This window comes from Marmota marmota, unplaced genomic scaffold (genome assembly GCF_001458135.2).
Source record: "Marmota marmota marmota unplaced genomic scaffold, marMar, whole genome shotgun sequence".
Classification (NCBI taxonomy): domain Eukaryota; kingdom Metazoa; phylum Chordata; class Mammalia; order Rodentia; family Sciuridae; genus Marmota; species Marmota marmota.
Genome location: NW_026000171.1, coordinates 5,408,560 through 5,420,413, shown reverse-complemented (window position 1 = coordinate 5,420,413; position 11,854 = coordinate 5,408,560). Strand labels below are relative to the sequence as shown.

The 11,854-nt window shown below is 42.1% G+C and overlaps 1 protein-coding gene across 5 annotated transcripts in view; it reads left to right on the top strand.

The window, feature by feature from the left end:
- The first annotated feature begins 1,644 nt into the window (after positions 1-1,644).
- Positions 1,645-11,854, top strand: part of Tulp3 (TUB like protein 3) — a 67,313-nt gene continuing 57,103 nt past the window's right edge. For 4 of the 5 annotated variants that reach the window (XM_048787700.1, XM_048787699.1, XM_048787697.1 and 1 more), the window contains exon 1: positions 1,645-1,772. In XM_048787700.1, the coding sequence (XP_048643657.1) occupies positions 1,732-1,772 (41 nt within the window). In that variant the 5' untranslated portion in view covers positions 1,645-1,731. The remainder of the gene's footprint in view (positions 1,773-11,854) is intronic. The other variant, XM_015500618.2, reaches the window with a different exon arrangement.

Genomic DNA, 11,854 nt, shown 5'->3' with positions numbered 1-11,854 from the left:
CTTTGCTTCTGTTAGTATTGTGGTAATATTGCCTATCCACAAAAGGCTTTATTTCTATTCTTTAATCCTTTAATCTCATTTAAATTAATTAATTCCACTTTTTTCCCCCCCCAGTGCTGGGATTTTTTTTCTTCATGCTAGGTCAGCACTGTACAACTCCAGCCCAGTCCACATTTTTTGAGTACTAACTCTGAAGCTCAGTGGCAGCTTCCTCTTTGACTTAATGGATGGAAAAAAGTCAAAGGAAACTCAGACTTTTTATGGTTGACTGCCACCTCTCCAACTTTGGCTCATCTGAAAAGGCAAGATGAAATGGAGCAAGCCTTGTTTTCGTGAATACAATGGGATGAAGGGGTCACAGACTGTAGTCACTTAGGTTTGCTTGTGTTTTATATTTTTGTTTCCAACTGAAAGAAATTGTAAAATTAAATAGGGTGGAAAAATGGTTTCTTAAGCTAAGGATTTAAACTGAGGTAAATAAATATGGAAAGTTTTCAAAGAATACTGCTTATGGTAATTAATGCAGAAGGACTGCCCAAAGAAATGTCTCAGCCATCATTTTACTCATACAAATGTGATCTCATTCAACCCCATCATTTAGCCTTTACATAAGCCTACTCTGTCAGGTTTTGCTTATTTTATAGATGGGAATTTAAAGCATAGAAAATGAACCACAAGAGTTGGGGATGTGCTTCAGTTGTAGAGCACTTGCCTGCCAAGCTGAGATCCTGGGATCCATCCCCCATTTGGGTGGCCGGGGAGAGGACAACAAAGAAATGAACCATGTTCAGTGTCACCCAGTGAGTGCAATGCTGTGTTCTCCAAAGTTCTCCTTAGCAAATTAACTTCTGGATTCAAAACGAATGTGCAAACTTTGATCTCAGAATGCTAGTAGTCTATGTGTAAGTAACTTCTGTTAGGAAGTTCTGTGGGGGCTATAATGCTAATGCTATGTTGGTAACGAGAAGGGAATGATGGTTGGGTACGTGATTTATTAGAAACAAGAGTATAAGTTTACCAAGTTTAGATAGTGGCTCTCTTGGATAACGATGTTTGAAATGTTTGAAGAAGATCCACAGGCAGTAGAGAGGTAGATGGATTCTCTGGTGTGTTTTCAGAGCAGGTTTGGGGATGATCAAGAAGTTTGGGCTGTAGTAGTTGGAGGCTGAAAGAGTGTTGTGCAGTGAAGGCACAGGCGTGGTTCCAGGAAGGCCTCTGGTATCAAGGAAAGGACCAGACTATGGAGAAGCTGGCTGTAGAGGTTTTGTAAATGGAGACCTACAGACTCCTGGGAGCACTCTGGGTGGTCTTGGTACACCGCTGGGGTGCGGGAAGCCAATACGTGTGGCGGTATTGGGGGATGGGCTCCTCCCACTGAGCCGCTTTTCAGCAAGCCGGAGCAAAGGCAACCGAGATCACAGACTTCTGCCCTCGGTCGCGGCCCCCTGCCCGGCGGCGCTCTCCAGGGGACCAAGCCCAGGCGAGTCATCCCTGCCCCTGCGCAGGCGCCTTTAACTCCCGTGTTGCTCCCGCCCCCTAGAAACCCTCCCGCATCGCCGGCTGGCACCAATAGCCAATAAGCGAGGAGCGGCCGGTCCGTGGGCCAATAGGCGGTGGCGACAGTGCGGGGTGTGGTTGCCAGGGGGCGGGGTCCGGCTGCCGGCCAGACTTGCCACCCTAGCATCGGCGTCCCGGGGTCTGGTGGTGGGTGCCGCTCGTGAAGCGGCCGGCATGGAGGCGTCGCACTACGGACTCGGACCCCGCGGGGACAGGTCAGAAAGAGATGGCGGTTGTATCCTATTGAGCGGGGCGGAGGGTTGAAGCGAGAAGGTGGAGGTCTTGTCCCGGAGCTCTGCTGGCAGAGGGTAGGGGCTCGCGCCGCGTCCCGAGGGACTGAGGCGGCGGCGGGAGGGAGCCCTCTGTCCCCAGTCCCAGGTGGACCACCCTTGTGTAAAGGTGAAGACCAGAAGAGACGGCTCTGCAGCCTGCACCGTGAGCAGACTTTCTGTTCGGGTCCCCGCTTGCGAACTCTGGGAGTTTTCTTTACAAGCTCGCCGTGCCCCCTCTGGGCCTCAGATTTCCCTTACTTGGGATGCATTAGCACTGCTCCGCAAGCACTGCCTGGGAGTGTCATAACTGAGAATGGTTGGACAAAGTGTCGGGGAGTCGAAGCGGAAGATTGTGGGTGATATTTAGTAATTTGGTCTAATGCCATTGCTTTTGGCAAGTAGTGCTGAATTCTGGAACGGAGTCTGAGGACTGAGAATGCAAAGTTCTTCTTTTTCTTCTCTCTGTTTTCCAGTAGTTGTCCCTCACTCAGGACTGTTTTATTTTCGAATACCCCGTGTTTGTGCTCCTTTTTCTCTGCCATGCCCGCTCTTTCTGCCTCCGCCAGAAGAAGAGCAAGAAATGATTTGAAATCTCAGCCTGTCTATTTTTTTTTGTTAGTTAGGTTCATGGAAAGTTAATGGAGAGTCGTGTGAAATTATTGACTCAAAACTTTGGCATTGTCTGAGAGAAGACGACTATATGCTTAGCTCTTTATTCCATTACCGTGGCAAGTTAAGATTTGGCACGTAAGGGTTTAGTCTCATTTAAAGTAGCATATGTGGGGCTGGGATTGTAGCTCAGTGGTAGAGCGCTTGCCTAGCACGAGTGAGGCACTGGGTTAGCCACTCTCAGCACCACATATAAATAACTAAAATAAAGGCCCATCAACAACTATAAAATTAAAAAAATAATAAACTAGCATATAAACAATTTTAAACCATTTTTTTTGAAAAGTCACACAGGAGAGGTTGGAGTATAGAACATCCATTTTCCCTTTTCATCAGGTTCTGTGTACTTAATAGCTACACTCGTGAAATTTTACCGTGCTTTTTTTTACCCCAATTTGAGAAAAAAATTGATACTAAGTGTAAGCATGGAACTGTAGGATAGGTAAAGTTGGTATTCAGCTTTTCTGGTTGAATTTAGATTATACTTGTTTAGGTGTGGGAACTCAAATATACATATATATCTTTATTCATTTATTATTTTTATGTGGTGCTGAGGATCCAACCCAGTACCTCACACATGCTAGGCGAGTACTCTACCACTGAGCCACAGCCCCTGGGAACTCAATTTTTAATCGAATGAATTTAAACAGCAGCAGTTTTCATGGACACCAAATGTTTGATATGACTCATGATTTTGGAGGGAAAATGGAATTGACTTTGATATTGTGGCCATGAGGCAATTTTTAAAAATTTATTGGACCAGAAGCTTAAAGATATAATTTAAAATTTTTTTGTTCTCCCTTTTTTCTTATCAAAGAAACCAGCTCTTTAATTTTTAAAATTGACATCAAGGGAAATGTGTGACTCCCTGAATATTTCTCTTGCCCTAGGGTAATGTTAGTTACCTAGGTAAAGTTAATGCAACTTATTTTTTCTTTTTTGGTACCAGGGATTGAACCCAGGGGCGCTTTACCATTGAGCTACATCCTCAACCTTTTCTATTTTTTGTTTTGAGACAGAGTCTCACTAAATTGCCAAGGTTGGATTTGAACTTGCAATCCTCCTGTCTCAGCCTTCCAAGCCACTGGGATTACAGGCCTGTGCCACTGCTCCTGGAATTTTTATCACTTTTTAACTCATTTGTTGCTAAGAAGGAGTGAATGTGTCTTGGGGTTTAGACTTCTGTTTATGTATTTAATGCTTGTTTTTATTTATTATTTTATTTTTAGTTGTATTTATTTTTATGTGGTGCCAAAGATCTGATCCAGTGCCTCACCCGTGCTAGGCAAGTGCTCTATCACTGAGCTACAACCCCAGCCCTGTTTATTTAAGTTTTTTTTGTTTTTGTTTTTGTTTAGTTTTGTTTTGGTACTGGGAATTGAACCCAGGGGAGCTTTACCACTGAGCTATATCTCAATCCTTTTTTTTTTTTTGGTACAGGGATTGAACCCAGGAGTGTTTAACCAATGAGCCACATCCCCAGCCCTTTTAAAAATATTTAAAGATAGGGTCTTACTGAATTGCTAAGTGCCTCACAAAGTTGCTGAGACTGCCTATGAACTAGCAAATCCTCCTGCCTCAGCCTTCTGAGCTGCTGGGATTACAGGCATGCGCCACTGTGCCCTGAGTCACCCTTTTAATTTTTTATTTTGAAGCAGAGTCTTGCTAAATTAATGAGGCTGGCCTCGAACTTTCGATCCTTCTGGCTCAGTCTCCTGAGTCACTGGGATTACATATGTACATCACCATACCTGATTATTTTATTTTTATTTTTATTTTTTTTGTGGTGCTGGGGATTGAACCTAGGGCCTTGTGCATGCAAGGCAAGCACTCTACCAACTGAGCTATCTGCCCAGCCCGACACCACACCTGGTCATTTAATGTTTTTGATTAAATACATTGATAGAGATTTTAATATTAATACTTTTCCCTGGGAGGATAATTGACTTTTTAAGTTTCCTATGATTTTTGTTTTCATTTGAATTATGTGACTATTTTACTACAAGGCAGATTTATTTACAACAAAGTAGAAACATTGTTAATGAACAAACTTCAACTGTTTTTTCTTATGTCTAAAATATGTAGTGAAAATTGGAGATGGGATTTGAAACTACACTCAGGACGTTTGTTGAGGTGAGGCATTTTATAATATCAATTCCTTAGAGACCATAGGGGTTATCTAGTGTTGGGACTTGAGTTCTCTCTGGCCTTTGTGATACAGAATTGAAGATGTGGTTTTCAGTGTGTTGTGACCTTGTGACCTAGAATTATCTAAGAAAGTCCTGGTCTGTGGTTTATCCATATGCCATAGTTTCTCTTTAGAAATATGAATAGTAGTTCTGACTGGAAGTTATGCCAGTCTTGTTACTAACAATATCTAACATACATGTATTTCTACAAATTTGAAGGCCACACACAGCTCTAAAATGGAAAGAATAGTCCTTTTTAACAACTTTCTTCCAAGGTCTTTTTGTTCCAGTTAGGCTGATTCAGATAGTTTTTTCCAATGGTTTTAACGTCTGGCTTCTCTTATTCTTTCCTATGGAAATTCTGCAGTTTTCCTGGCATTGGTACCCACTGAAAGAAAAAGCTAATGCTTGTTCTTACCAAAAGGGAAAGAATGCTTGAATTCCTCAGAGGAGCTGAAGCTGCCTTGCTTCAGAGTATTTGAGGGTTTTAGGGTCTGAATAATTCCCTTAGTTCCCTGTTGAAGAGTATCTCTGCAGTGGAATGAAGTCTTCTTTCAAACTAGAATTTCCTGTAGGCTGCTATTGCTCTTTCCTCTGAATCAGTTCACCAGGAATAAACTCCTTGTACTACTAAATACTAATATCTTCTGCCTAGTCAGACATACTTGCTGTCAGTAATAATGAATGCCAAAAAAATTTCCTAGCCTGCTTAAAGGCTTGAATCTATGTGTGCCTGAGAGAGGGCATACTGTCCACACATAATCCATGTGTTGTCTATTTATTGCGGGTGGTGCTGGGAATTCAACCCAAAACTTTGTACTTACTGAGCACCTTTGAGCCATACCTCCTCCCTCTTTATTAACTCACTTTTTAGGAGTTGATTTTTTTTGGGGGGGTGTGGATAACTGAGATGGAACCCAGGGCCTCACACATGCCAAGCAAATGCTGTACCTCTGAGCCACATTCCCGGCCTGGTAGGAGACTTGTTAATGAAGATGTCATGTCTGTCCCTTTGCTATAGAATCTTCTGTGACAACATTAAGTGTTACTATTGTACCAGTCACCATGATTTCTGAAAGAACTGTTCTGAACTGGAGGATGGTGGTACTTTTATTCTTTGTAAGATGGCACCTGATGTTTTGCCACAAACATAAACAAAGCATTATGGTGAGGGGAGCACTGGAAACTTTCACTAGGTTTCTGAGTTCTCCTGTCAGCCTTTTGCCCTTCAGCAGTGTGATTCTGAGCAGGTTTTCTACTTCTTTGGCCTGAATTTTCTCTTCTAGAAATGAGGGCTTCTTTGGATTCCTTCAGTGATTTATAATAAATTGATACAATAACAAATAGATATATTTAAACTGTACATAGTACAAATTTCAAAAGGTACAAAATGAAATTTAGTGAAAACTGATTCTTCTCATTATCTCCATGTCACCTACTATTGATAGATTTCTTGGAGTCCCTGCAAAATACTTTTTTTTTTTTTGATGAGCGGGTTGCCTGGAATTATACCCAGGGTCTTGCTTGAACTAAGCATGTATTTTACCACTGAGCTACACCAGAGCCAAATGATCTCTTAATATTTCTTTCCTACTCTTCAAATTTGATCATTTTGATTTTTAGAATACAACATATCATCTAAATTCTGATGTCTACTTTTTTAGAGTATGAGTTATAGTTGGCAAGTTTCGTTTCGTTTCTTTACTGTGACAATGTATAGAGAATAAAACTATAATATAAAAATAAGAATTTTTTTTTCACACAGGCTTTTGAAAACTGAAATCAGTGCTTTTTAGCCTTGCAGAAAGAAACTTCAGTAAATCTAAAATTTGCCTTTGATTTGGGTTTTGGAATGAAAGAGGTTTAACAAAGGATAAATTGTTTTCATATTGTAACAGTGTATTTTGTTACAGTGATTTGATATGTCTGGAAAGCTCCAGGCAAAAGTAGGAAGGAGCATTTGATGGAAGTTCTTAAACTGGTAAACCAGTGTTGTTGTTGTTTTTTGGGGGGAGTGGTACATACTCTACCACTGAGCTACATCCCCAGCCCTTTTTTATTTTTTTGCCTTTATTTTATTAGTTTATTTTTATGTGGTGCTAAGGATTGAACCCAGTGCCTCACACATGCTAGGCAAATACTCTGCCACTGAATTACAGCCCTGGCCCTTATTTTTTGAGACAGAGTCTTGCTAAATTGCTGAGGCTGGTCTCCAATTTGCAATCCTTGTGCTTCAGCCTCTTGCAGTCTCTGGGCTTACAGGTATGCATTCAACTGCATTTTTTAGAAAGGGAAAAGTCTAGCAAGAGAAAAAATGATGAATACTAACAACTTATTTGTGTGACCTTTGTAATTTTCAGAGTATAGTCAGATATTTGATTTCTTGAACTTCATTATTCTGAAGAAAACAGGGCAGGAGCCATTAACTTAATCCCAGTGGCTCGGATGGCTGAGGCAGGAGGATCACGAGTTCAAAGCCAGCCTCAGCAATTTAGCGAGACCCTAAGCAACTCAGTAAGGCCCTATGCAACTCAGGGAGACCTGGTCTCTAAATAAAATATAAAATAGTGCTGGGGATATGGCTCAGTGGTCAAGTGCCCTTGAGCTCAATCCCTAGTACCAAAAAAAAAAGGTTGTGATAGTGGGGTGTGGTGGTGCGGGCCTATAGACCCAGCTGCTTGGGCTCAAGCCTATGTAATATAGGGAGACCCTGTCTCAAAAACAAGCCGAAATAGGGCATGGTGGCACATTCTTGTAATCCCAGCAACTCAGTAGGCTGAGGCAGAAGGATCATAAGCCTCAGCAACTTAGAGAGGTCCTAATTTAGCAAGACCCTGTCTCAACATTGAAAATAAAGAGGGATGTGGAGTGTACAAATGAGTACTGATTTATCCAAAGAAAAGAAAATATTTATTTAGTTTGCCATGCTGGGGATGGAGCCCTCGTTAGGTAAGCGGACACTGTACTGGGCTAATGCCCCCAGCTCCTGGAAGTATTTATTAGGTATTGTCAGGCAAAAGATCGTACTTCCATCTTTATACAAAAATAAATAAATAATGTTCCTGAAGAGAGAAAATATAACCCCCGAGGAAGAGAGAAACAGATAAAAGGTAGAATGGACTTAGGTTCTGAGTATTATCTATTTTTGGATCTACAAGGAATGAATGCATTCTGGTTCTAGTCATACATTTTAAATAACCTTTCTGTTTGGCTCACTCAAAGGAATTCCTTTTGCATTTGCTATGTGGGTCATGCAAAACCTAAAGGGGTTCACTGTAAAATAATTTTCCTTGCTCTGCTCTTTGGAGCCTATATGAATTCTTAAATTGGGTGCCAGCTTTTCCTTCTTCTCATTGCCTCCCTCTCCCTAGGCAATTTCTCTGCTTTCACTCTATCTTACTAAATGAGCCTCTTAGGAGATGGATTTTAATTCCCTAGCTTCAATTAAGTTAACTCCAGATTGTGTCAGTCTTTCAAGCAGAAGACAGCTGAGCCTAGAATACTAACATTTCTCCTTGGTTGAGGAAGGATGGATTTCAAAGGAGTCTTTTCTGGCAGTACTGATTTGATTTATATGGATCTTTTCCCAGGAACAATGTTTTGTTCTAACCAGATGTGTCTCAGTATGTGAAAATATGGCCTTCCAGTATTGACATTTAGGATCTGGACAGGTTTACTTAAAAAATACTTTATTTATAATCACAGCAGCTTGGGAGATTGAGGCAAGAGGACTGTGAGTTCAAAGCCAGTCTCAGCAACAGCAAGGCGCTAAGCAACTCAGTGAGACCCTGTCTCTAAATAAAATACAAAATAGGGTGGGGGATGTTTCTCGGTGGTCGAGTGCCCCTGAGTTCAATCCCTGGTATCAAAAAAACAAAAAACAAAACAAAAAACCACTTTATTTGTGGGACTGAGGTTGTTGTTCAGTGGTAGAGTACTTGCCTAGCATGTGTGAGGCCTGGGTTCAATCCTCAGCACCACATAAAAATAAATAAATAAAATAAAGGTATTGTGTTCATCTACAACTAAAAAATTTTTTAAAAATACTTTATTTGTAGCTGTTGCTATTACCCAAAATGATTGTTAGTTTGAACATAAAATCTGATGCCCTTTTTCTCCTTTGGTGCTGCGGACGAACCCAGGGCCTTATGCAGGCTAGGCACTAAACTACACCCCTAGCCCTGCAAAGACCTCTTTGAAATCCATTCACTGGCTTAGAAATTCTGCTATCTAAAATTAGCAAATGAACTGGTGTTTTGAATTAAAAGATTCTTGATAAATTTATTAAAATACCATAGTAATGAAATCCCTGACTCTGCTGACCATTGAAAGCACGTATTATCAGTGGTGTGGTTTAGCATAGTGAGATGGAAAAGAGTAAGATTTGTGATCCTGTTCTGGCTCTTTCCATGATAAGCTGTGTGACTTTGGGCAAATTGTTTAGTTCCTGGGTTTGATACCTCATGTGCAAAATGGGATTATAGTAACTACTTTGTAGGGGTTTTTGTTTGTTTGTTTGTGGTTTTTTTTTTTTTTTTTTTGTACCAAGGATTGAACCCAGGGACTAACTAGTGAGCCACATCTCCAACCCTTTTTATTTTTTAGTTTGAGACAGGGTCTGATGAATTTGCTTAGGGTCTTGCTAAATTTCTGAGACTGGCCTCAGCCTTCTTAGTTGCTTGGATTATAGGTATGTACCATCACACCCAAACCCAGAAGGTTTTTTTTTTTTTTTTTAATATTTTATTAGTTATTGATGTACCTTTGTTTATTTATATGTGGTGCTGTAAATCAAACCCAGTGCTCTACCACTGAGCTACCAACCCCAGCCCAATATACAGAATGTTTTGAAGGGTGATAATATCATAGTGAAGTCATGGTAGTGTTGTCAGTGAAGGTAAGGTTAAGGTAACACATTTCTTTGTAGTGTTAAAAGAATAACGTAGAGCTGGGAGTAGATGCACGCCTGTAACCCTAGCTATCCAGGAGAATGAAACAAGGAAATCCTAAATTTGAGGCCAGTCTGGTCAACTTAGTGAGACCCTGTCTTAAGTTTTTAAAAAAATTTTTAAAAGGATGGATGTAGCTGGTGGCAGAGTACTTGCCCAGCATGCGAAGTCCTGGGTTCAATTTCAGCACCATAAATAAATAAATAGTAATGTAAAGTAAGAATTTTATGTAATAGCAGCAGTTACTGTTTGTTGAGTCCTTGCTATGGACAAACGTTAGATCAGGACGCAAGAAAAGACCACTGACTCCAATTAAAATCAAATTAAAGCAAGCTTATTATTTCGACCGGCCGGGCTGCCTCTCCCTCCCAAAACGGCGGGAACAAGACAGCACCCCACCTTTCCTATAGCCCAGCTTTATAGCCCAGAAAGTTACACAAAAGGGGGGTTACAGATAACAGAACTCTGACAAGCATCACACTAATGGTAGTTTACATTTTTTTTTTGTTTGCTGGCCCCAACATCAGAATTTATGAGGACCATTAGAGCCTCAGAGAGGGTCGTTGTCTGGCCAGGGAAGGCCAATATTTATGAGGTGTCACCAAGTTTCAGAGAGGGCTGCTATCTGGTCAGAGAGTCAGGCATGGGTGAGTTCAAGGCACGGGCAGGCATTCCAAGCAGGTTCAGAATTTGCAGCAATTTATAGTAAAGCCAAAATTATCTTTTCAGGGCTTTGTGGCAAGATGGCTCCCAATTTTAATAAAAGATCAGGTTGGGTCTATCACCCAGTACAAAAAGGAAACAAGCAAACACCTATTGGGCAAAAACTGTGTGAATAATTCACTTGTTGAGGGTTTCCTATGTTGTACTCAGGTACTTTACATAATCTGAATTTCACAACTCAGTGATGTTACCAGGGTAGAAAACTCTGAGATAGGCCTCCTGGAATTCCAAGTCCTTTGTAAACTAGCCTAGGATAATATACACACTTTTGTTATTGCTCAGGATTGAACCCTGGGCCTGGCAACACTAAGTACACACGTTCTAATGGCTGAGCTACACCCTCAGTCCCTGGATAGTATCTTTGAGGATCAAATAGGCCAGTAAATGATAAAATAAACTCTAACTCTTTGCTATAATTACAGACCATTATGTCATTTCATCTTAGTTCCTGGAGTTAACAACAGGTACAGTCTTACTGAGATGTGGCTCATTCCACTTTGCGCGACAGAAAACTGATTTGGATATTTCATGCCAGGAAATAACTCCCTACACCTCTTTCCATGTCCTCAAAATGAGACCGATTCTAGCCTCGAGGGGTTGATTACATGATATAACATGATACAATATGACTGTATACAGGGCTGATGTGGAGCAGGAGTTCAATAAATGTTAGTCTTTTCATGCAGTCGGGATTTGGGAATGCAGAACCTGACCCACATTTAGTTAGATTGAATCACGAGCCCCTTCTAACTTGTAGACTTTTTGGGTCTCGGGTTTCGCAGCCAGCCGTTGGTGTTTTCCCGCGCAGAGAGCAGGGCGGGGCGCGAGACCCGCAACTTGGTAGCAGAACCCGCCCCCTTCTTCCCGGGCAGAACTATTCCTCCCAGAAGGGACCACGCTGAGTCACTTGGAAGGTGGCACGCAGTGGTATTTGTTTTGGAAGTCAGCCCTGTGCGCTTTCGGTCTCGGCCTTCCCTTTGTGCTAGACTCAGTGGCCGTGCATCTGTGAGCTCGCACGGGAAATGCTGCTGCAGTGGGTGCCTTTACTGTGCGGCACGCTGGAGTTAGTAGTCGATTTCTGCGACGTCTGGAGGCCAAGCTTGCCTTGAATGGTTGGACCACATCACATGATTAGAGGAAGCCGGCCGCAGGGGTGCAACACGTGGTGCCTAATGAGGTCATCACAGCGCGACAACGAGCTGCAGTTGTGGGCAACCTGTGTGGCAGTGGGCAGTACTACCCTAAGAACTCCAATTACGAGAAATTCCATACAGTCCCCTTTAATTGCTCCTTATTCTAGTCTTCACCCGCTCTGAGATATTAGGTTTGCCCTGTCAGGGCAAGGTTCGTAGTTACAGGAGGCCGTTTGCTGTGGGGGGGGGGCCTGGGAAGCCGCGCGCGAGCGACGTGTCCTTGCTCCGCCCTGGCCCGTGACGTAAAGGCCACGTGACGGGCAGGGCCGCCCTGCCGCCGCGCCGCGCTTTGTAAGAAGCAC